The sequence below is a fragment of the Phacochoerus africanus genome, chromosome 3, assembly GCF_016906955.1.
Source record: "Phacochoerus africanus isolate WHEZ1 chromosome 3, ROS_Pafr_v1, whole genome shotgun sequence".
Classification (NCBI taxonomy): Eukaryota; Metazoa; Chordata; class Mammalia; order Artiodactyla; family Suidae; genus Phacochoerus; species Phacochoerus africanus.
In genome coordinates this window covers 170,319,712-170,345,557 of record NC_062546.1, presented here as the reverse complement: position 1 = coordinate 170,345,557, position 25,846 = coordinate 170,319,712, and the positions used below count along the sequence as shown (strand labels likewise).

The following is a 25,846-nucleotide window of genomic DNA, read 5'->3' as shown; positions in this document are numbered from 1 at the left end:
GACCCCTAGCCTGGGAACTTCCATATGCCGCAGGAAGCGGCCCTAGAAAAGGCAAAAAAAACAAAAAAAAAACAAAAAACAAGGTCCTACTGTATAGCACAGGGAACTATGTTCAACCGTCTATGATAAACCATAATGGAAAAAAATACAAGAATATAGATATATGTGGAGTTCCCACTGTGGCACAATGGGATCTGTGGCATCTTGGGAGCACTAAGACACAGGTTTAATCCCCTGCCAAAACAGTGGGTTAAGGATCCAATCTGATCCCTGGCCTAGGAACTCCATATGCCACAGGGAAGCCAAAAAAAAAAAAAAAGCATGTAGATATATGTATAACTGAATCACTCTGCTGTACTGCAGAAATTAACATTGTAAATCAACTATACTTCAATTTTTAAAAATTGTTTCTTTCTGGAGTTCCAGTCGTGGCTCAGTGGTTAACGAATCCAACTAGGAACCATGAGGTTGAGGGTTCCATCCCTGGCCTAGCTCAGTGTTAAGGATCCAGCGTTGCCCTGAGCTTGTGGTGTAGGCTGCAGATGAGGCTTGGATCCTGCGTTGCTGTGGCTCTGGTGTAGGCCAGTGGCTACAGCTCCGATTAGACCCCTAGCCTGGGAACCTCCATATGCTGAGGCAGCGGCCCAAGAAATGGCAAAAAGACCAAAAAAAAAAAAAAAATTCTTTCTAAATAGAAATAAGCAGTGTATTCCTGGGGTCCCCAAAGCTACAACAGAATTCATTTCACAGGTGGTTCAGAAACATTCTGCATTATAATTAGGGGGCAACTGAAAAAGGACAGCTAATCTTACGTTTGAGGTACAGTGAAGCTTCCTTCAGCTTAATGGACACCAGGTCACCAAAGTTTTCCTTAGAAAAGTATTCTTGCCAGTAAGCATCAAACATGTCTAAATAACAAAGACTTGCAGATCTGAACAATCGGGTACCATTTTCACCTATCGAATTGTCAAAACTTGGGGAAATGAAAGAGCACAAAGTATCAGTGAGAATTCAGGAGTGCAGATACTCTTATAAAAGCTGGTCTAGGAGTTCCCGTTGTGGCTCAGCAGGTTAAGAACCCGACATAGTGTCCATGAGGATGTGGGTTTGATCTCGGGCCTCGCTCAGTGAGTTAAGGATCTGGCACTGCTGCAAGCTGCAGCATAGGTCACAGATGGGGCTTGGATCCACATTGCTGTGGCTGTGGCATACACCTGCAACTGCAGCTCCAATTCAACCCCTAGCCTGGGAACCTCCATATGCTGCAGGTGAAGCCCTAAAAAGAGAGGAAAAAAAAAATCTGGTCTGACTGTCCTAGAGTGTAATCTGATGAGCTGCATCAAAGGCTTCTTTAAAATGCTTGTGATTTGACACAGTAATTCCACTTCTGGGAATCTACCCTTCAAGAAAACAATTAAGAATAAGCACAAATACTGAGCTACGAAGATGTTGTACATTTTTCTTTTTTGTGAAAGCAAAACATTGCCCAATGCGAATTCTGGCCAAGTAAATTATGCTATAGCCATATTAGGGCCCATTCTGCAGAAATGTGATTACTGACATGTAAAGACATACCATTATACAAACTAAAAGCAAGTAGTGTTATAAAGTAACAGTAGATGATGATTCCTTTTTGGCTTAAAAAGCCTATTTACATATGATTTTATGGGTATCCAAAAAAAGCTCTGAAAGGCAATACACCAAGATTGGGTTAACAGATTGGTTCTAATAAGTAGGATTAGAACTGCTTGTTATGTTCTTCTTTCAGCATCTATATTTCATGGCTTTTTTCAGTAAGGAATACGTATTGCTTTGGGAATTTAAAAAAAAAAAAGCAATTAAATGTTTCTCAACTTTGAAGAAAAATATCCAAACCACAAACTGACTAATAAGTATCCTGAAAAACACAAAGCATTCATAAACTATGCAGGGTCTATGTCATACTCCTAAGGCAACTCCACCAGGGAATGAAAAAAAAAAATCCCTTTTCCTCCCCAAAGTGAAGGCCATCCAACATGGCACAGGGGCACCGCCATCTTGGCAGCAGAATGCAGACAACTGGTGACAGGATCTGCCACAGCTTGGGTGGCTCACCTTTCTTTTCCCAGCTTCTGGGAGAGGCACTGCAGGTACACTGACGATGAGCTGGAGGGCCGCTCCAACAGGGACACATCGGCTTTGCACAGGCTCCAGAAGAAGTCAGCTTCTCGGTGAACTGTGCAGGTCCCTGGCTGCCTAGCCTTGGAATCCATACTTTTCACTGATGGCCCGTCCACCTCCAGGAAGCTGCTGTCCTCCAGCTGGCCCTCTGATGTCACATAGATCTGAATAAAAAAGAGCTTTGGCTTCCCTAAGAGAGTAGGGCATACATCTGCCATGAACATCCTTCGGATATGATCCAAAGGGAACCCGGAGAGAGTCTTATCCACGCCAAACACGCTCTGGGAGCCCCCTCGGCTCACAAGGACACACACGAAACTGTCGTAGTCTTGGTGTTGGGGCATACGGGCAACTTTGCGAAGAATCTTGCTTATTTCCTCCACTCTCAGATACAAGAAATACTGTACTTCATAGCCCAGGGAACTGAAGGTGTCCCGAAGAACATCTGGAAAAAACAAACAAACGTGAAAAACAACATAGGGGCAAGAAAAGCTCCAGAAACACTGGGCAGCAATCCTAAACATGGTCTAATCTCTGCTACTTGTCTGTTTCCAATTTTGTGTCCTATTTTGAGGCACCGAAGTCGCTGAGAATGGGGCAGCCTGAAACATGAGGTAAGTGACAGGTCCTCAGTTAGGGTCTGTCCTTCGTTCCATGGCTTTTCCTTCCCAAGGGCACTGCCACATCTGGGCATGGGCATAGACTGAGCCCACCTCTAGTCTAAATGAATCAAGAGAGGAAAAAAAAAAAGACTTTTTCTCTTCAACCAAAACAAAGCTGGGATTGTGCAAAAAGTTCTTTCTTAAAATCACTCACAAGCTCATAGGAATGGGTGCATTTGCAGAGTGCAGGTCCAAACCCAGATCCAATGGCTGCAGAGAGGAGAGGCCCAGGTCATGAGTTCTCTCACCTCCACCTGCTATGGGCTGATCCAGAGGTGCCTGGATTTAAGTTGGAACCATCCCCAAACCCCTCAACTCTTCTCATGAACCACTTCCCAGTGTAGCTTTTGACAGAACTGGGAGGGGGGGGGGGGTGACATGGCCAAGACATGCCCTAAAGTGCCCCCAAAGATTTTTCTCCTATCTTCCGGGAATTCAGGTTAATTTTGCCTTGAGAAGCAGTGTAAGGGAGTGGAAAAAGCAGACAAGCCTGCCTCCTAGCACTGACCTCACCACACCTATGGGCTGCATGGCTTTAAGGAAGTAGGTCTCACTAGTTTTGGTTTTTTTTTTTTTTTTTTTTTTTGCTTTTTTTAGGGCTGCACCCACAGCATATGGAGGTTCCCAGGCTAGGGGTCCAATTGGAGCTACAGCCGCCCACCTACACCACAACCACAACAACTCGGGATCCAAGCCACGTCTGCGACCTATACCATAGCTCACGGCAACACCGGATCCTTAAACCACTGAGCAAAGCCAGGGATTGAACCCACAACCTCATGGTTCCTAGCTAGATTCATTTCTGCTGCACCAGGATGGGAACTCCTCTCCCTAGCTTTAAGTGGAAGTGAAGATACCCACCCTATGAGGATGCTGTGAGAATTAAATTAGTGTAATACAATACATCTCCTGGTGCTCAATAAGAAAGAGTCCCTGCTGCTCTTTAAAAAATCTTTTTGTCCATCTTCTACAAGTTTCTATGGCCTTGAGACCAAAGAAATCCCACCCAAACTACTTAGTTCCCATCTGCTCAGGTTGCCCTCATTGGAGAAGTAAACACAGAATTATTTCATCTTTCTAGTAGCAAAGAGAGACATCTTTCTCTTCCTCATTCAAAAAGTCCACATCCTTTTGAGCTCCCCAATAAGTTTCTATTCCTTGTCTGAGGGATGCCTCCAGTTCTTAATTCATTTTCAAGGCAGAAAAGCTGTTCTGGCCTAAGCCCAGAGGTAAAACAAGAATCTTCCCATTCAGGTTGTCACCCAAACAATTAGCCACTTCTCTGGATTTGTTTCTTTCTTTTTTTTTTTTTTTCCTATTTCTTGGGCCGCCCTTGCGGCATATGGAGGTTCCCAGGCTAGGGGTCGAAGCGGAGCCATAGCCACCGGCCTACGCCAGAGCCACAGCAACGCGGGATCCGAGCCGCGTCTGCGACCTACACCACAGCTCACGGCAACGCCGGATCCGTTAACCCACTGAGCAAGGGCAGGGACCGAACCCGCAACCTCATGGTTCCTAGTCGGGTTTGTTAACCACTGCGCCACGACGGGAACTCCCTGGATTTGTTTCCATGTGTCATGACTACGTACCCACTTCTCTTCCTCCCCCTGAGGTATGGTCGTCCAGGAGTCTACCACTGCACTCACCCCAAACCCAACAACACAACAGTGTCCAGAACAGAGATAATTTCCACCAAGGAACAGAGGGGCCCCACCTCATACCAGTTTGGGCGTCATACAAAGGGGTCAGGGGGAGATAAATAACTGAAGGTTATGACACATCATCCTTCACTACCGATTCTCAATTCTCCACACCAAATAAGAACAATATGAAGTATGGAGAGTCACAAATAATTCAGGATAATAACTTCAACCAATAGTTTCAACGTCTTGTCTTGCCAACTTTATCAGCGAGTATTACACTATAAAAGTGCAAGTAAGCAAATGTTATTTCTCTTCTGGCTTCTCAGCAGGAAACAGGAAAAAGATTAAAAGTTGGGAAAGAAACACAGCCTTGGGTTAACAACAAACTGGGAACTAAGCAGCCACTGGACAAACAAGAGCTGACTCGAGTGCTCTTAATTCAATTTGGCCAGCCTATGGGCAGTATCTGGACACAATAACATACAGTCTCGTAGAACTTTCTACCCTGGAGGCTCACATCCTGCCAGATATGGCAGATTTAAATAAGTCTGTGACTCCTCGACCCTCCTTGCTTAAAAAGATAGAGTGTAATCCCCTCCCCTTGAACACAGGTAACTCGTTCCTAGTGAATGGAGTGTGGCAGAAGGGCTACTACGTGACTTCCAAAGACAAACCACTTGGGCGAAGCCAGCTGCCATGTCTTGAGAACACTCCAAACAGGGCCCTGGTGCCAAACAGGTCCCCAGTGCCATGTGAAGAGGCCCACATGGAGAAGAACGCAAGCCACACACCAACTTCCCAGCCACTTGAGAAGCTCCTCCAATGCCAAGGACCCAAGCTGACATATGACAGCAACCTCTCAAGAGACTCAGGGCTGGGACAGCCTGGCTCCATCACTTCTAAATTCCAGACCCCCAGAAGCTATAAGAGGTATAAATAAATTAGTATCATTGTTTTAAGCTATAACATTTTGGAGCGATTTGTACACATTATAAGATAAATAATTCACTAGGTAAGTCAGCAAAAGGGAATGATAATAACCATTACCTAAGAATGGAGTGTAATTAAGCAACTTTTCTCCTTCCGCCTGACTCGCAGGTAAGGTAGGGGTGAAGAAAATGAATTAAATTCATTTTCTGAAATATATATATATCACGTAATAATAAGATACAAGCCCCCAAGAGATATAAAGAAGTTGCCAATCTCCTTAAAACCTTACAATAACTAAGTATGTTCAAGGAATGACAGTTGCTGAAAACCTATTAAGTACCTCACTTGTCAGCATAGGCGCTCAGAGTGCTAGGAGAGTCGAAGAAGCACTGCCCCCTAGGCACGGCCTCTGAGGGTATAGGTAAGGCTTGAGATCCAGTTCTGAGCTGGGGATGAAACACAGGGCTGTATCATGTACCAGGTACCAGGACAGAGCCTGAACGAGGACTCAGGGGCCATCCCCACTGCTTTATTCCAAACGCTCCCTTCCGGAGTAGCACTCTCTAGTCATGGAGCACTCTCTCCTCCAGGGGGCAGAAGCGAACCGAGAAACACCAGGCTCAAAGCTCTTTTGTTTACTTAATTTCAGACTGGCTCCCTGGATCAAAACCTTCTTTTCACTGTTAAGAGTGACCTCCCTTATCAAAGTCCTTGAAAGAAAGCCATAGTCTCCCTTTCCATCCTGATATGCAGAGGTCTGGAGGCAACACAGGCTGTCTTGTGCCTTAATCTCTTCTTTATGTGGGTTCTGGCTGGAGCAGCAGCTGGGCTGTCATAAGGCAGTCAGCAGGCAGCTGCGTGATGCGAGGGTAAAAGAGGAACAGCCTTGGAAACCCAAGATCTGAGTTTCAGTCCTGGCCTCTCCACCTACTTGCTGGTCTGAACCTTGCCTGGTCCTGAAAGAAGACTGACTGACACCATGGGAATCTGAGGTCTAGGGAATCTGAGGAAGGCCTCACCTAATACAACAGGAGGAAAAAGCCTAAAGCTGGAGGTGAAGCTAAAGGCCAAACAGGTCCCCAATGCCAAGTATAAGGCCAATAAGAACACCAAATCTAGGGCCTCAGACCAAGATGGAGCATCCCCTAAACATCCCTGTGGCAACACAGTCACTCCAGGGACACAGCCTGAAGCCATCAGGCTGGCATTTCCCATGAACATCACATCTTTCCTCTGACAGATGGTGAGGACGGATGCTGGGTGCCATTTGCAATGCTCTTTCTTGGGCTAGCAAGAATCAGGATAGAGCCCAGTCTAATTTACAGGATCAAGGGGATCACGACAGTGTGACTTTGAACAAATTACAGTCTGTAATTTATCCACCTATAAAATGGGATCAATACTGATGCCTCTACCATGTCTTCCAGAAGGTGGCTGTGAGGCTCCATTGAGATGTCTATAAGGACGCTTTGCAAATTGTGAGCAGTTATTCAAACATAAGATATTAATTTGAGGAGTTCCCGTCGTGGCGCAGTGGTTAACGAATCCGACTAGGAACCATGAGGTTGTGGGTTCGGTCCCTGCCCTTACTCAGTGGGTTAACGATCCGGCGTTGCCGTGAGCTGTGGTGTAGGTTGCAGATGCGGCTCGGATCCCGCAGTTGCTGTGGCTCTGGCGTAGGCCGGAGGCTACAGCTCCGATTGGACCCCTAGCCTGGGAACCTCCATATGCCGCGGGAGCGGCCCAAGAAATAGCAAAAAAAAGACAAAAAAATAATAATAAAATAAATAAATAAATATTAATTTGAGGAGTTCCCATTGTGGCTCAGCAGGTTAAGAATTGATGTGGTCTTTGTGAGGATGTGGGTTTGATCTCTGGCCTCACTTAGTGGGTTAAGCAGCCAGCACTGCCACAAGCTGCAGTGTAGGTGGCAGATACAGCTCGCATCGGGTGTTGCCATAGCTGTGTCATAGGTCTCAGCTGCAGCTCTAATGGAACCCCTAGCTAGGAACTTCCATTAGTTGCAGATGTGGCCGTAAAAAGGAAAAAAAAAAAAAAAGGATTAATTTTGAAGAAATAAAGGCACTTTACTACAAGTCATGGAGTTTTCTCTCACATTGGAATCTACCTCCTTAGAACCCAGAGGGAGGTCTCTACAGTCTAAACTCAAATGGACTCAGAGCAGCTAGATTTTGTGTCCTATGCATCAACAGTAACTTCCTTGTCCTTACTAGAAAATAGAGGAAGAAAAACTTGGGTGCTGAGTTTGGAAATAAAACTTCAGCAAACTGCAGAAGTCCCACTTCTCCTTCTACCCACCCTGGAAATCCCACTCCTGACCCAGCCCTGTCTCTGTAAAATTCATCTGTTCTTTAGAAATTAACTTAATGAAATCATGAGGCATTTCCTCTGGCCTTGACATCGGGTACGGGGCTAGAATCAATCCTATCCACAGGTTTGTGGGACTATCGAGAGGAAATCCAAAAAATTAAAACCAGTAAAATGGCATGACCCTATTCATTGAGAATGTGTTTTGATCTTAGTGAGTTCATATTTATCTTGACAACTATCTACAAGAATGCGGTTCATTAAATAATTGTTCGGAATAAATGAGTAATTCATTAGTCTATTTACAATCACTCAAATGCCTTCAGTGAGGCCAGTTCGAATTACTATAAAACACATGAATGGGAAGGATACTGTGGAAAGGGGAGTTCTAAAGTCAAATGTGAATGGAAAATGCAAGGTTGATGAGACTTAACCAGGTTCCTTTACAGGAAGACTACTAGAAACCTTCAAGGCCAACATGCATTGCTCATCTCCTAAAGTGGAACAAATTACTCAGCATTTCCCAAATTCACTTGACCCCAAAACTCATGTTATACAAGTTCTTCTTCCTATATTACAGAAACACTGTGCTAGGAGTTTCCCTGGTGGCTCAGTGGTTAATGAATCCGACTAGGAACCATGAGGTTGCAGGTTCGATCCCCAGTCCTTGCTCAGTGGGTTAAGGATCCTGGGGTTGCCGTGAGCTGTGGTATAGGTCGCAGATGCGGCTTATATCCCACGTTGCTGTGGCTCTGGTGTAGGCCTGGCAGCAACAGCTCCGATCAGACCCCTAGCCTGGGAATCTCCATATGCCGCGGGAGCGGCCCAAGAAAATGGCAAAAAGACAAAAGAGAGAAAGAGAGAAAGAGAGAAAGAGAGAGAAAGAAAGAAGAAAGAAAGAAAGAAAGAAAGAAAGAAAGAAAGAAAGAAAGAAAGAAAGAAAGCAAGCAAGCAAGCAAGCAAGCAAGCAAGAAAGCACTGTGCTAAAGGGATATAGATAAACTATATGACACAATTTCTATTCTTCAAGGAGTCCATAATCTTGTTGGAGAAGCAAAGCGTATAAATGTGCACAAAACAATGACTGACAGGTCACGAAACAGTGGGATTTTAGGTAAAATAGACGATCAGAGAAGGGAAGATCAGTGGAGTCTGAGACACCTGGAGATAAGATTGTGGGAAAGGTGTGAAGCTGGGGCCCCCCAAAAAACAAAGGAAAGGCCCCATGTGCGAGGATGCTGGGGGGAACAAGGACAGAAGAAGTGAAGAAGTGGGGGGGCGGGAGCAGCTTATATAAATCTGACTTTCCATTTGTTCAGATACACCAATCAGAGGGTTTTCCTAGACAATCCATATATACTCAGAATTGTAAACTTAAAAAAAAAAAAAAAAAAAGGCCGCAGGGACCAAAACCGAACCACAAGCAGTGACACCAGATCCTTAACCTGCCAAGCCACCAGGGAGCTCCTAAACTACTTCTTAAATGTCTTTTTTTTTTTTTAAGCCCAAACGATCACTAGTAATTCCTTCTGAACTAGTTTTTCTTAGGATAATACAATATCAATAATAAACATGTCAGAGTTCCCGTCATGGCTCAGTGGAAATGAATCCTGAGTAGTACCCATGAGGATGCTGGTTCAAGGAAATGAATCTGACTAGTACCCATGAGGATGCTGGTTCAATCCCTGACCTCGGTCAATGGGTTAAGGATCCGACGTTGCTGTGAGCTGTGGTGTAGGTTGCAGATGCGGCCCGGACCCAGCGTTGCTATGGCTGTGGTGTAAGCCGGCAGCTGCAGCTCTGATTCAACCCCTAGCCTGGGAATTTCCATATGCTGCAGTTGTGACCCTAAAAAAGCAAAAGATAAAAAATAAAAATAAATAAATTACATTTTTTAAAAATTAGAAAAAAGGAGTTCCGGTCGTGGCGCAGTGGTTAACGAATCCGACTAGGAACCATGTGGTTGCGGGTTCGGTCCCTGCCCTTGCTCAGTGGGTTAAGGATCCGGCGTTGCCATGAGCTGTGGTGTAGGTTGCAGAAGAGGCTGGGATCTCACGTTGCTGTAGCTCTGGCGTAGGCTGGCAGCTACAGCTCCGATCTGACCCCTAGCCTGGGAATCTCCATATGCCATGGGAGCGGCCCAAGAAATAGCAAAAAGACAAAAAAAAATTAGAAAAAAAAGAAATACAAGGGTCTCCAATAAGAGATTAAGGATCTGAAATTCTTCTTTATATGCTAGATCAATGCCATCTATGAAAAAATGGGTTTGCTATGTAGCACTGATCTAACAGGAAATTTCATTAGTGATGCCAGGTTTTCAATTGCTTGGTCTCAGAGGATAAGAATGCCCAGAAAAAAAGGTGCCCCACCACAGACCTCCTCGTCTTGTTCCCCCAGGGAAGCTAATCCCACAAGAATAAGGAGGAGAGGATCCCCACGCTTGGCACGCAAGCTGGCAGGCAGCAGTGGCTGCTCCATGTGACAAAGCCTCCACCTACCATCTCAGAGGTCACTTAACACCTGTCTGCCTAGCTCAGGAGAAGAGGTTACAGGGCTGCTTTGATTCCCCTTTGCTGAGATTAGTTTACATTTATTATTACAGGAAAATGCTACTGATTTGGGCTGTTGCCTAATCCATTAAGGGAAAATGAGGAAAGGAGGCTGGGTGACCCCAGGAAGCAGCCAAGCTCAAGTCAACACCACTGCAAAGCTCTCCATGATTGACTCTGGGTTTTCAGGATTCCTGCTGCCCTGATAGACAGGAAGTTTACTTACTGTAAGATTCCCCAGGGAAATGTACAGCATCTACTAGAAAAATTCAAGTCCTGGCCTGGTTAAAAAGTACAGAAACGACTTCAAGTTTTTCAGAAAGAGCAAGGGAGAAAAGAAAGAGGAATAAACACGTCCTCTCAAAAGCCACAAACACCATCTTTCACTCAGCAGCCTAAAAACCAGCCAGAGCCCTTAGGTCAAGCTCCAGAGTCCACGTGTCTGTGCTGTGGGGCTTTTGCCTCTCAGCCTCTAACAAGATCAAAAGTCCAGTGCTATGCCCGGGTGCCACCAAGCAGGGCCTCACATAGGTCTAGCTTTCCTAGGTCACTGACACAGGTAACACAATGCCAAGGACTAATTTTTTAAAATTCTACCCAAGATAATTAGCCCCAAGTCCTTGTGCCTCTGTGTGCACTCCAAGAATAGGTTACTAACCTCCACAAGGATTCTTCTCAAGAACAAGCCACCAAACAATAGTCTTATCTTTGTTAACGAGGTGACTCTGAGACCAGGTTCTACCTCATGGCCCCCATATCTGCTCTTCACATGGGGCCAAACATGGTGCTTTGCACATAGTAGGTGTTCAATAAACATTTATGGGCTAAAGGAAGGCTAAACCTACAAAGGCATTCTTTTTGGATAAAAGTCTGGGTTTTGTTTTTGTTTTGTTTTGTTGAGAAAAAGATAGGTACAAGAGAGTCTGCTAAATTCCACAGATACAAAAGTTAGTGGAACACACCGAGATGAAATAGTTTATTCCTTCATCCATTCAACCAACAAATATTTACTGAGCCACTGTGTGCCAGGCACCTGGAGGTTCTGGAGACACTTAGTAAAAGCTCCCCACGCTTCTGTAACTTACGTTATAGCGAGGTAGCTAAAAGCAGAAGCTTTGCAGTCAAGCTTTCAAATCCCAGCTCTATCAGTTTAACCAGAGAAGTTTGAGAGTTTATTGTTCTCTGCTTGATCACCTTGCAAATGCGGATAATATCTTACAATATTATTTATGAAGATTAAGTGAGAATCCATGTGAAGGAATTAACAAAGCCCCTGGCACATAGTAGATTTTCAATAAATTTTATACCTGATCTCAAGTTAGTCTTATTATTGTTAGTTTCTTTCAGAGCCCTTGTTTCTGGTAATCACGCTTATTGCCAGACTTCTGCACTCCTCCCAAATGTTTAGCGTTAACCAAGTGAGAAAGTTAACTAGGCAAAGAGTTCCCACCGTGGCTCAGTGGTTAACAAATCCGACCAGGAACCATGAGGTTGCGGGTTCAATCCCTGGCCTCACTCAACAGGTTAAGGATCTGGTGTTGCCGTGAGCTGTAGTGAAGTCGCAGACGCGGCTCGAATCTGGTGTTGCTGTGGCTGTGGTGTAGGCCAGTAGCTACAGCTCCGATTAGATGCCTAGCCTGGGAACCTCCATATGCCGTGGGTGCAGCCCTAGAAAAGACAAAAAGAAAAGAGAGCAAGAGAGAGAGAAAGTCAACTAGGCAAGAAACAAAGGAAACCCCACAGAATCATCTAGATGAAGCTCCCCAGGATGGGGGGATGGAAATGAAGAAATGAAAAAAGCTGCCCGTCATTAAGACTACTGCCAAGCCAAGCCGGATTCCCAGCCTGGAGTCCTCAGGGGAAAAAATCACAGGAGGGGGTGGGAAAATGAAAAGCTAGATGCTCAGAGAAGGCGTATGGCCAGAAACTGCGTCTTGCACTCCATATTCATTCTCCCCTGCTGCTCTGAGTCTCAGCTGTGCAATAAATGGATTCAGGACCCCTCAGGTGATCAAAGCCACAACACAACTGAAGTCAAAGTGTGCTCTCTAGATTATTACCTGACAAACTGGCCACCTGAGCCCCCAAGGGCATCGTATAAGTGGCCCCAAGATCGGTTATTTGTTTTTCACACAGAGGTAGGGAGAGCTGAGGCAAGGCAGCAGATGTACGAAGGTACTGGAGACCAACACCTGCTCAAAGACAGATGCCCCAAGCTCCCAGCTCCTGTCTCTGAGTCTACCCTCCTTTCCATTTTTCTCTCCCGTCAGGCCTTGCCACTCCCTGCCCTCCCTCACCGTGGCTTTCCTACTCAGAATCTCTCTGTCATGCCTACTCTTATGATGGCTGGTAGAGGTGGTGTGCCCAGCTTTCCACCCAGGTATGTCCCCAGAAGTTACCCCCCTCAGGTCGCTCCCTCTATTCCAGTTCGTCTCTCGCTGTGGGGTCCTGCCCCACTCCCCACTGAGCCCAGAGCAGACCTCAGTCCCTCACTTGTCTGGGGTGGGGCTTCATATTCCAAGCATAAAGCCAAGGAAAGTTCTAGCTCAATGGTTTGCAACTAAAATTAAACAAAATTGATGAATATCATTAACTGGCATTTAGTACATGTTTACAGGGTATGTGCCAAGCCCTGCCCTAAGTTCATTGCAAGGGCAAACTCACTCCCTCCTCCCAACCTCCCTGTGAGGTGGGTTCTGTTATATTAACTCATTTTATAAGAAAGAAACTGAACTACAGGGAGGCTGGAAAACTTGCCCCAGAGAACAATCTAGGACCCAACAAAGCCAAGATTCAAACTCACACAGTTGTATTCTAGGGCTCAACTCCGATCACGACTCTCTAATGCAGAAAAATACAAATACCCATTCAGTTCCTGCTAGCAAGAGGCCCATCACTCAGCGAGGGAAGCAAACACAGACACTGGATTTTAACCACAAATTCACAGGTTTTATCTGTGTGATTCTCTTCACACAACAGATATACACCCTGGACCAAGTCCAGTTGGGAACTTTCTGCTAAAAATATGAAACGGAACTGATTACAGCTGATTACCACTGAAAGAGGATAATTACACAATCTCTTTTAGGGAAGGAAGTTACTCATTGAGGAAACATTTTCTCATCTTCATATGGATACTTTTTTTTTCTTTGTTTTTATTAGTCAATGAATTTATCACATCTGTAGTTGCATAATGATCATCACAATTCAATTTCACAGGATTTCCAACCCACAACCCAAGCACATCCCCCCACCCCCCTTTATATGGATACTTAATAGCTAAAACAGAAAGGCCAAATCTTCCATTTCAACTCTGCCTCAACTGTTTTTTAAAAAATTAAATAAATAAATAAATAAAGGACGCATCTATTGCTTAGGAGATAGCAGTTTTCACATCTAACCAAATATAGGACATGACAAAATGAGATCACATCTGAAATCCTGGGAAATTCAGCCTAATATTTGCTCATTTGACCTTCTCTTAGTTTCTCTTTCCATTAAACTCACAGTGGCAACATTTTAAGTGAGCCTCAAAGACAGCTCTGACTCATTCTAAGAGAATGCTGAGAAGATGCAAAACGGTGGAAATATAACAATCAATCCTTTCAAGCAAGAGATAAATAATTAAACCAAATGCACTCATCTAGGCTCTTCTCATTCTCTTTTGATGCATCACCAGTGACTGATTCAGTTCCAGTCAGACATCCAACAACGACCACACAAAACAATCAACTCAGAGCCAAACAATGGGGACCCACAGGTAAGTACAGGCTCAGGCCAATAACAAAAGTCCAGGGTGGCAGAACTAAGGGACACAAGTGAACGCAAATGTGTCCTATTTTTAATCTTCCCCAGAAAGCTTTCAGAGTCAATCTAGGCAAAACTAGGGGGCATCTGATGATACTTAAGCCCAGAAAACCTTCCATTTTAAAGTCCCACAGCTCCTACCTGCCAGAGCATCTGGCATGGAAAGACAGGACTAAAGCTCACAACTTTCACAAAGTAGACCTTTGTGCCAGAGACAATACTACGTGGTCCCCCAACTCCCTTTCATTTTCCTCCTGACACACTGCTTGACCAAGTTCCTGGTCTGCTACGGTTGGGTGGGGCACAGGGGTGAGTTCAGACCAAAGTAATGTGGGTAGAGCTGAAGCATATCATTGTCTGGCCTGTCCCTAAAGTCTTGTGAGATCCTCGCACACTTCCTTCATCCACCAGCCAGACACAGAGGATCCAGTGGAAAACTCAAAGACCACAGATGCTGAAGCCCCTGAATGAGCACATGAAACAGAGCTCCCCAGCCCCATCCATGCCGGACTGTGACTTGCGTGAGAAACTATCCTTCATGTGTGAAACCACATTCCAGCAGTGGTTTGGTGCAGTGGCTAGTGTTGGTCACTCTGAGGATGGCAGCCATCAATCCATCAATCCATCCGGTACAACCACACCTACCTGTGTCATTGCCAACGCAATCAATTATCAGGCAGATTCCTAGGGGCTTGCTCTGCATCTTATATCTCTCTTCCGGTACATGCTGGAAAGGAAAGCAGCGATTGTTAAAGACTCTAAACATTGTTCTGTTTCCTCGAGGTCCCCCCCCCCCCCCGTATCATCTTTACTTTTGGATTTCCTTGAATTTCCCTTTGGCAGGTGAGTCACTCAATAGACACAGGCTGAAGTCAGCACAGCTGACATTTCCCTTTAACATCAACAAGCTATTTCAGTTCTGATTTCATTTTAATGAAAAATGTAGTCTCTTTTACAGATGTCTTAGCTTTGTGGAATAAAAATAATTTAAAACACAGAGAAAAGATAGGTCATATGTTTCCACAGTAACCGAATGTTGGACAAGTAAAATCTTTCCAAACCAGTACAAAAGGCCTTCTATTGCCTCTCCTTACAGAGAAGAGGTACCAGCAGAAGAAAAAGTCAGAACAAGTCAAGGTTGAGTGTCACCACCTACTTATACATTCAAGCAAATCTCAGCTAAGAAAAATTCTACTTTTGAATGTTCACTAATGCAATCCACTTCAACATCGCTCTCTTTGTTACATCCAAGGTTCCCCTTCAGAACAGAAGCATTCCCAGAATAGCCCTCTCAGTGTCCTATTGTTGTCACAAAGAATACTTAATGGACAGCTATTTTTAAAGCCTCAGTGTTCACCATAGATACCATGCTTACAATACAATACCAAGTCAGATCATTTATTCTGTACCTGAAGCAAAAATGCCCCAGATTCTTGAATGGATGTCTTCACTGGGTCTCCTGGGGGATGAGAGAGAAAATCCATTTACAAAAGCCGAAGGAGAACGAGGCTTGCTCCCATGCTGGCTGAGCTTACGTCACAGCTGTTCTCTTTCCCTATTTTCTTCCCCCTCTTATCGCTTCTGTTCCCAGCTATATTCAGCCCCGAGCTTCCAACCTCACCCTGAAAAACCTAACTGATAAGAAAACACAAGTCCCCCTGCTTAACAGAGGTTATGTAGAAAAACTACTTAAATAGACATGAAAGAAGGCCTTTCTCCAGGTGAGGATCAGGTGACTGGTGAGTTTTTAACCTGACAGGGAGAATCTAATGAACTTACCAACCAACAATACCAATAGCTTTACTGCATGTGCTAAACGGTGGACAGCGCCTCTAGGGACTAGCCTTACAGACCCAGAGAGGGGAAAGCTTTTGTGGGTTTTCCACTTACAGACCAGATGGCCATGTTTTCTTAGTCCAGTGATGTTGGGAGATCATGTAATAAAACATCAAAGGCAAGATAAGGGACAGTGGGCTTAGCAAGTGTAGTTGAGCATTATCTCCTTGTTAAATAAAAAATGACTTTATTAGCCCCTGGGGAGGTAGAGAAACCATCAGTTTTGAAGCCATAAAGAGCTGGGTGAAACCCTAGCACTGTCACCAACAAGCTCTGTGATCTTGGGCAAGTTTCCTCTTCAAGTCTCAGAGTTTTGAGGGGTTTTGTTTTGTTTTCAATCTGAGATGAACATCTAATTTATATGATTGTTGCAAAAATGAGAAATAATGTCTAAAGACAGGCAAAGAAAATGCTAGTATCGGTAAGGTTTGGGAGAAATAAGCACTTGCAAATGCTAATCCTATGCAAGGTGAAACAGTTTTATTTATTTATTTATTTTGGTCTTTTTGTCTTTTTAGGCCCACACCCATGGCATATGGAGGTTCCCAGGCTAGGGGTTGAATTAGAGCTGTAACTGACAGCCTACACCGCAGCTCATGGCAAAGCTGGATCCTTAACCCACTGAGCAAGGCCAGGGATCGAACCCACATCCTCATGGATGTTAGTTGGGTTCGTTAACCCCTGAGCCATGACGGGAACTCTGAAACAGTTTTTAAAGGACATTTAGCCTTTAAACCAATATTCTGCTGCTAGAAGTTTGTCCTAAGGAAATAATAGAACAAGTGTGCAAAAATGTCAAGGATACCTACTGTTTGTAATGGCCCTAAGCTAGAAAGAACCTAAAGTCTACCAACACGAAACTAGGTGAATAAATTATGGCACATATGATGGAATACTACGCAATGTTAACAAGGATAAGAGAGCTCTTCATATTTGACATATAAAAAAAATAGATTACTGAGTAATAAGTATACTATTGAGCCAATGTACTTAATGACATGTATTTGTGTGTGTATCACAGATCCTCAGTGGGTTGAGGATCTGGCATTGCCAGGAGCTGTGGTGTAGTTCGCAGGCGCAGCTTGGATCCCATGTTGTTGTGGCTGTGGCGTAGGCTGGCAGCAGCTGTAGCTCTGATTCGACCCCTAGGCTGGGAACCTCCATACGCCCGAGGTTTCAGCCCTAAGAGAGCGAAAGGAAGAAAGAAAGGAAGAAAGAAGGAAGGAAGGAAGGAAGGAAGGAAGGAAGGAAGAAGGAAGGAAGGAAGGAAGGAAAGAAAGAAAAAAGAAAGAAAGAAAGAGAAAGAGAGAAAAGAAAGGATAGAAAGAAGAAGAAGAAAGAAAGAAAGAAAGAAAGAAAGAAAGAAGAGAAAGAAAGAAAGAAAGAAAGAAAGAAAGAAGGAAAGAAAAGAAAAGAAGGAAAGGAAGGAAGGAAGGAAGGAAGGAAGGAAGGAAGGAAAGAAAGGAAGAAAGGAAGGAAGAAAGAAAGGAAGAAAGAAAGGCAATGATGGGATCAAGTGCTGATGTTTTACGAGCCAGGAGAGGGATCTCAAGTCCCTTAAATCTTATGGTTGAAGTGACTAGTTTTTCCCTCTTCCTTTCTTTGTAGGGGTGGGAGGGTGTCATCTGCAGCTATCTAGATTTATTAAATGTGCTATAAAACAAGATCCTAGTAACCTTTCTTCTTCCTGTTGCTGGGTATTTGGTTTAACATGGCTCATTACCGTGGCTAGATTAATCATTAACACGGCCTTGTTATAGTTCCATTTCAGATATAAATGTCACATCTCTTAAAAATACAGTCAAGATGATGCAGCTGATGGAGTAAGAGGTGGCTGAATTCAAATAAGCTAATTGGATAAATAACTAGAAATGCCAATGAATACATTTCAAGTATTTAACTGTTTTATTTTTTTTCAATTTTGAGAGCTTAATTAAAATACATAGCTAAAAGAATGGCCAACTCTAAAAGTGCAACATTTTGTTCATGAAAGATTAAGCATTTGTAAACAGGGAATATAAGGAAAAGCAGGTCTTACTTTGAAAATCTGGATGTCCCAAGATGAGGCTTTGTTCTTTACTCCTCCCATTCTGGAGCTTCAAATATAAAAAAGAAGGTCACACTTCCCGTTTGTTTATTCAGAGGTACATTTACCTTACACCTCTTTAAATATCTCGATAGGATTCTTACCCAGGAAAAAATTAAAATATCACATTCATTGTGAAATTATCTAAAGAAGACTAGTGAGAGCCATTAACTCCAAAAATCCCATATTCTAGAGCCAGAGTGGCAATTCAAAGTGGAAATACAATGAACACATGAAAATGCTAAACTACGCAGCATGTTTCAAAACAGCTCAATAAAACCGAAATTATGGTCTAGTAGAGATGCTACAATAGCTCCAAGTTAGAACAAGCTGTTGGAACATGCAATTGACATTCAACCTGATGCTATAACACACAGGCACTGTGCATTATGGTTAAGAGTGGGAGTTCCTAACCCAGACGAACCTAGCTATGAATCCTAATTCTTCCACTTACCAGCTATGTAAATTTGAGCAAGTTCTTTATCTTCAAAATGAGGATAATCATAGTACTTACCTCTAAATGTTTTTGAAGATTAAATGTACACAAAGCACTCAGCACAATGCCTTTTAAGCACACACATGGAAAGACTTTTTTGCTTTTTTGTTTGTTTTTGGCTGCACCCATGGCATGTGGAAGTTCCTGGGCCAGGGATCAAACCCGTGCCACAGCAGCGACCCAAGCCACCACAGTGATAACACCAGATCCTTAACCGTCTCAGCCACACAGAACTCCGGGAAGTACTTGATAAATGTCCAGTTATTATTTTTCTATTATGTCTGGCTTCACAAAAGCCACATGTGGGTATAGTTCTTGAAAACTAGCTACCCCTTCTGAGGGCCAGAGTAGAATGAATCAGAAAATGAAAGATGGAACAGACCCCTTCTCTTCTCAGATGACGGGTTCTATGTAAGGAACACACAGCCCACACTGTCAACCATCTGATACGCTCAGCTTTCAAGTGACAGCTTCTACTCTGAAGCTATCCTAGCCCAAAGAGGGAAGTACACTATTTATTAAGCTGTGTCTGGAGCTAAGTCTGTGCTTCTAAACTAAAGAAAAACATGTAAGTTGCATTTATCACTAGTAATAAATGACTTAGCCAGAGGGCAATGATACTGGAATTTGGAACCCCACATAAGTGTGCATTCACTTTTACATACTATTAAAGAGATACAACATCAAATCAAAGCTACATTTATTGCAGATAAATATACAAAGCATTATATTACAGAGTCACAACTTTTTACTCTATAATATGTTGGTATCATGTATCACCTAATGTTACTGTAATTTTTTAAAGCACTTTTGCAGCTTTGTTTAACATCCAAGTATTCAGTTCCTAAATCTTGGGAGAAATTCACTGAACTCATATGCTACAGCACTTGCTTGCTAAATGAATGCGTGCAAGGTCACAGACTAATATATAGCAAATTTAAGGGGAAATTTACACACAGGAGCATGTGGGTTTCCAATAGGCTACATAGATAGTGAGTACTATTATTTGTATTAACAAAATAGAAAGACAATAATAAGAGTTACTCGGTGGCCTAGAGATTAAAGATCAGGCATTGTCACTGCTGTGGCATGGGTTTGACCTTTGGCCTGGGAACTTCCGCATGCCTTGGGCATGCCCCCCCCACCAAAGACAATAATAAAAACATGGAAAGCATATTAGAATGACACACCTGAATGATAGTATAATTTATGTTAAATAGACAATAGCAGAGAAAGCTCAGAAAGTCTGGGTCTGAATCCTAAGTCAGTTTTGCCTCATGATTTAGTATCACAGAGATTCAGAAGGACCAAAAAAGCATATTTAGTTCTTGAAACAAATGACAGATACATCTAAGCTATGACATGATAGTATGTAGTTTATTAAATACACCATGGTGTAGAGAAAGGACTATAATGCTTACCATCCATCTGAGCTTTGGAATGCTACTGCTCAGTGGTACCTCTTACAGCTTATATTCTCCACAAAACCTTTTTATTGCAGGTATAGTTAAGGTTTTCATCACATACTTTTATAAGAGTGTTTATGATTTTACCATAGATTATAAACTGGGGTCTAAGTCCTACAAATTCCACGTCGTTATATGGGGATGAGGGTGAGATTACACTAAGATTAACTTTTCAAAATTAAAAATTAACTAAAGCAGAGTTCCCGTTGCAGCACAGCAGAAACAATCCAACTGGGAATCATGACATTGGGGGTTCAATCCCTGGCCTCACTCACTGGGTTAAGGATCAAAGACACAGCTTGGATCCCGAGTTGCTGTGGCTGTGGTGTAGGCCGGCAGCTGTAGCTCCAATTAGACCCCGAGCCTGGGAAAGCTCCATATACAGTGGGTTCGGCCCTAAAAAGCAGAAAAAAAAAATTAACCAAAGCACTTTTCTGATGATAACCTTGCACCATTTACTAACACAACCACCAGAAGTGACTTCGTGTTATTTATGGTCACAAATCAATCATTCAATAACAAAAACAATTTTGCTGAAATCTTTAAAATAAGCACAATGAGGAGTTTCTGTCGTGGCGCAACATAAATGAATCTGACTAGGAAACATGAGGTTGTGGGTTCGACCCCTGGCCTTGCTCAGTGGGTTAAGGATCCGGCGTTGCTGTGAGATGCAGTGTAGGTCACAGATGCAGCTCGGACCCTGCGTTGCTGTGGCTGTGGTGTAGGCCCTCGTCTACAGCTCTGATTAAACCCCTGGCCTGGGAACCTCCATATGCTGCTGGTGCGGCCCTAAAAGGACAAAAGACAAAAAAATAAAATGAAATAAAATAAATAAATAAAATAAAATAAGCACAATGAAAAGCAAATGCACAAAGAGGTAAATACAAGGATATTTATTTTGAAGTATTATTTTAGGAACAAAAGATTGAAAACAACCTAAATACATATACATGAAGAAAGGGCTAAGCACATTGTGATATATGTGTTTAACCAGAAAGTGAAAACATGTCCCATCATTAAAAACAATGTTTAAATAGGAGCTCCCGTCGTGGCACAGTGGTTAACGAATCCGACTAGGAACCATGAGGTTGCGGGTTCGGTCCCTGCCCTTGCTCAGTGGGTTAACGATCCGGCGTTGCCGTGAGCTGTGGTGTAGGTTGCAGACGCGGCTCGGATCACGCGTTGCTGTGGCTCTGGCGTAGGCCGGCGGCTACAGCTCGGATTCGACCCCTAGCCTGGGAACCTCCATATGCCTCGGGAGCGGCCCAAGAAATAGCAAAAAAAAAGACAAAAAAAAACAATGTTTAAATAGACATAGTTCCATATGACTCATATGAAACAATTTCTTTTTTTTCCTTTCTTTTATTTTTAGGGCCGCACCCACAGCATATGGAGCTTCCCAGGCTAAGGGTCTAATTGGAGCTGTAGCCGATGGTCTACACCACAGCTCATAGCAACGCCAGATCCTTAACCCACTGATAGAGGCCAGGGATTGAACCTTCAACCTCATGGTTCCTAGTCGGATTCGTTTCCGCTGTGCCACAGTGGGACTCCTGATACAATTTCTAAGAATTTTCAGATCAGAATGATGGACAGTGTGCTACAATTTGTGCAGAAAAAAAAAAAGAAAAAACCAAGAATTTTTAAATACGATATGTGCATATCATATATGCATCTCTGGATGATTCGAGGAGAAAAAGGTTAACAATGGCTCTGCCTCTGGGGAGAGGAACTGGAGTAAGAAGAAGCATACTTTAAAAATTCTTGGGAGGATGGAGTTCCTGCTGTGGCACAACAGGATCAGTAGCATCTCTGCAGTGCCAGGACGCAGGTTCGATCCCCACCCACCACAGTGGGTTAAAGGGTTGTGGTGTGCAGCTTGGATCTCATCCCTGGCCCAGGAACTCCATATGCTCCAGGATGACCAAAAAAAAAAAAAAAAAGAAGAAGAAGAAGAAGAGAAAAAAATTCTTGGTAGGAATTACCTTGTGACTCAGTGGGTTAAGGATCCAGCACTGTCACCGTAGTGGCTTGGGTCACAGCTATGGTGAGGATTTGAGAAGGCACGGATGAAAAAAAAAAAATTGTTTTGCCACATTTTGAGCTTTTTTGTCCACAGCGTGTTTTATTTTTTAAAAAAAGATAAATTTTCTTTTTAAAAAATTATTATGGTTGATTTACAATGTCGTGCCAATTTCTGCTGTACAGCAAAGTGACTCAGTGATACATATGCATTCTTCTTTTTTAAATATTATTTTCCATTATTGTCTGGCCCAGGAAATTGGATATAGTGCTCCGTGCTGTACAGTAGGACCTCATTGTTTATCCATTCTAAATGAATGTTTTGCGTCTACTAACACCAAACTCCCAGTCCATCTGGCTCCATCGCCCCTCCTCCTTGGCAACCACAAGTCTGTTCATGTCTGTGAGTTTGTTAAAAGGCTAAATTTCCAAAGGAATGAATGAACAATGAAAAAAAGTTTAACTGCATAAAAACGTTTTACACAAAAGCACATAGAAAAAAAAAAGGAAGTAGAAGGGAATAAACTAAGACATTAACAATTTGCTAGTAAGATAGAGATGATTTATTTTCCTCTCTTTATGTCTATTTCTCCATTATTTTCCAAATTATCTCAATAAATATGAGAATTTAAACATATTTTAAAACACAGGTACATTCCTGTAATAGTTTCTTCAGATATTAAATGAAGTACATACTGGGAGGATATATACATTTTTATCAGAGTTCTGGAACTGTTTCATGCTGGGATTCCGCACACTTGCTCCAGACTCACCCTTAGGTTATATGAAGGGTCCTTGATACTCAAGTTTGGCAGAGATGCCTGGAGAGCATTTACATAATTTGTTTCTGCTCCTTGAGCTACAAACAGAAGAAAGGCACTGAGTTAAGATTTGTAAATTATCATCAAATGAATCTTCAACAATCAATCATGACCTTTCAAAATACCTTAAACTTTCCAGTCACCTTACTGAATTCAAAATATCAGATCAGATGACTCTTCTATCAACGTCCTTAAGAACAGACTGAAAATGCTACTCCTGCTCTTGATCTTGTATCAGTCATCTGGGGGGGGAGGGGAGCTGTATGTGGATCACTGGGTATCAGCCATGCCCTTCAGGCTCTGTGGTGGCAACAGACTGCCAGGAGACCCTGAGCTGAAGTTGAGACAATGGGGGAGTTCTCTGGTGGCCTAGCAGTTAAGGGTCTTGTAACTGTGGCACTGGTTGCTATCCCTGGTGCGGGAACTGCCGCATGCTTTGGGCATGGCCAAAAAAAAAAATTTTTTTTTAATAAAAGACAGTGGGGTATGGATGCCATAAGAGAGAAGGCCAATGTGAGCTGGTCCCCTTCATAGAGGGAGGGGTTCACAGCAGCAAAAATGCCCCTTTCTATGAGGAAGCTTTGTGAAACTGGAGACATTTGCAGGGCAGTTTTCAGACCCCAGTGACAGGATTCTGCTCCCCCCATCCACCACCACCAAAGCTGGATGCTGGTCAGGCAAATCCCTAGAGCAAGGCAGCAGGGCTCTGCATAGTCTCAAAAGTCCTAAATGTCCCCAGCATCACCGGCCATTGCAGAAAGTGGGCGTGGAGACTTTCTTGAAGACCAGAATGTTAAGAGCTGCTGGACAGCATTTTGCATTGGGCTGTGACACTGTGGTCAGGGGTGTGGGGTGATGAGGTCAGCAGATCAGGGTATGGAGGAGATAAAAGGTTCTGATCTCCAGCCACAGGCTGGGGGGCTGTGGACATTCAGGTCCCACTTTATCCACCTGTCCAACATGCGAATCTTTACCAACCAAATCCTCAATGCACAGCTACTTCCCTCAGACCACGGAGAAGCCAAAATGCTGCTTACCAGACTGCTTGTATTTCTGGATTTTCGTCTTCAGGTCTATTCTGTGAATGTTCCTTAGGCATTTTTCTAATAAATCCAAGTGATCTGGAGCAACCAGGTTTAGTTTCTCCAATTCAATCACAAGATCCAAGAAACTCTAAGAGAACCACCAACGAGAAACAAATGTCAATAAGGCTGACTATTAGGCCCCATATGCAAACCTCAGACTGTGTAATTTATAACAGCAAGAAAATGTGACCAGAGGAGCCCGGTCAGAGACCTTCAGTGACCCTAAGCCACACCTCTCTGTTTTATAGGCCTTCCAAGGCCATTAGCAAACTATACTCCTGGACTTTACCCAGAAAAGAGGTAAGACTTTTTTTTTCTTGCCTTTTAGGGCTGCACCTGTGGCATATGGAGGTTCCCAGGCTAGGGGTCGAATCGGAGCTACAGCTGCTGGCCTACGCCACAGCCATAGCAACTCAGGATTTCTGAGCTGCGTATGCAACCTACACCACAGCTCATAGCCAGATCCTCAACCCAAGGAGCGAGGCCAGGGATTGAACCAGCAACCTCATGGATGCTAGTTGGATTCATTTCCGCTGCGCCACAATAGGAACTCCAAAAGGTAAGTCTTTAGGGGCCAACAAGTACCTAGGTTGGCCATTGGGAGAGCAGGTCTGAAAACAAAACCCTCCCAAGTTCGTTCTTTTCCAAGAAGCCAGGTTGGTGTTATACTGAAAAACTCTAAGGGCTTTCCTAAAAATAGAAATTGAGAAGGTAGCTGAGGGAAAGTTTCTACTAGAAAAATTCCAATGATACAATTTTGAAGTTCCTAAAATATTCTAACCCATGCCAGAAATTCTAACAAATTTTGAAACAGGAGATATGAGGTGGCAAAATTAGGGGGTTGCAGTATTTTGCTACTCATCTACCTTGGACCGCAGATTGTGAAAGAACAACATTTCAGAAATAGGCATTGCTTTTGGTTTTATTTTCTTTCTGTTTAACATTTGGTTGCTAATGTTCTGTTTTCATTTTTCATTTAGTACTCATAATTAAACCTATAAAAATGATTGGGAAATAAAGTTGAGTAGGGGACTTCAAAAAGGGAGCTCTATTTTTTCATTTTACTTCCCATTTTGCATTTGCTGGCAGAGGCATACAATCTATAATCCCAGAATTCAGAAATGAAATAACAATTATTAAGGAACACGAGGAAATTTTTTATTTATTTATTTTTTTAAATTTTTTTTTTTTTTTTGCTGTGCCTGTAGGATGGAACCAGTGCCACAGCAGCGACCCAAGCCACAGCAGTGACAACACCGGATCCTTAACCCACTGAGCCACAGAGGAGGTTCATGAGGAAATTCCTAAGTAATGATTCACCAGAGTCTTCAGAGAGAGGTGCCTGGTGGACATACTGTCATAGACTACAGACCTGAGCTTTCCCTGGCCTGTTCACAGGTCAGCAGTACCACACCGGGCCAGCTGGAATTTATATGCTTCTCCAGGAATCACAGCATCCCCTACCTTATTTTCTTTTTCTTCTCCTTCTTCTTCTTCTTTTTTTTTTTTTTTTAATGGAGGTTCCCAGGCTAGGGGTCCAATGGGAGGGAGCTACAGCTGCCAGCCTAAGCCACAGCCACAGTAACACGAAATCCAAGCCACGTCTGCAACCTGCACCACAGCTCATGGCAACCCTGAATCCTTAACCCACTGAGTGTGGCCAGGGACCGAACCCATGTCCTCATGGATCCTAGTTAAGTTCATTAACCACTGAGCTACGACGGGAACACCACCCCTACCTCGTTTTCAACCCCAAATCTCTACTTTTGCCGTTCCCTGGATCCATCAGTCTTAAGGACCTGCCCCTGCCCAACTCCACATGCAGCCCAACACTCGCAGTGGACCCTGAGCTGGCTGAGGAGAAACAGACCGCAGCTGGACTAGCACCTCCCCCCCCCCCGACTTCTACTCCACGGAAGCAGATGGGACTTCCTAACCCTCCCAGATGATCTGCC

General features: G+C 43.5%; 1 protein-coding gene across 6 annotated transcripts in view; it reads right to left on the bottom strand.

Moving 5' to 3' along the window:
- CFLAR (CASP8 and FADD like apoptosis regulator) overlaps positions 1–25,846 on the bottom strand; it is a 51,530-nt gene that overhangs the window by 3,622 nt on the left and 22,062 nt on the right. For 5 of the 6 annotated variants that reach the window (XM_047773218.1, XM_047773220.1, XM_047773222.1 and 2 more), the window contains 6 exons: positions 23,844–23,979; positions 22,759–22,844; positions 17,954–18,011; positions 15,489–15,538; positions 14,725–14,806; positions 2,095–2,605 (listed from right to left, as the gene is read on the bottom strand). In XM_047773218.1, the coding sequence (XP_047629174.1) occupies positions 2,095–2,605; positions 14,725–14,806; positions 15,489–15,538; positions 17,954–18,011; positions 22,759–22,844; positions 23,844–23,979 (923 nt within the window). Of the gene's footprint in view, positions 1–2,094; positions 2,606–14,724; positions 14,807–15,488; positions 15,539–17,953; positions 18,012–19,918; positions 20,247–22,758; positions 22,845–23,843; positions 23,980–25,846 lie in introns of those variants that run through there. The other variant, XM_047773223.1, reaches the window with a different exon arrangement.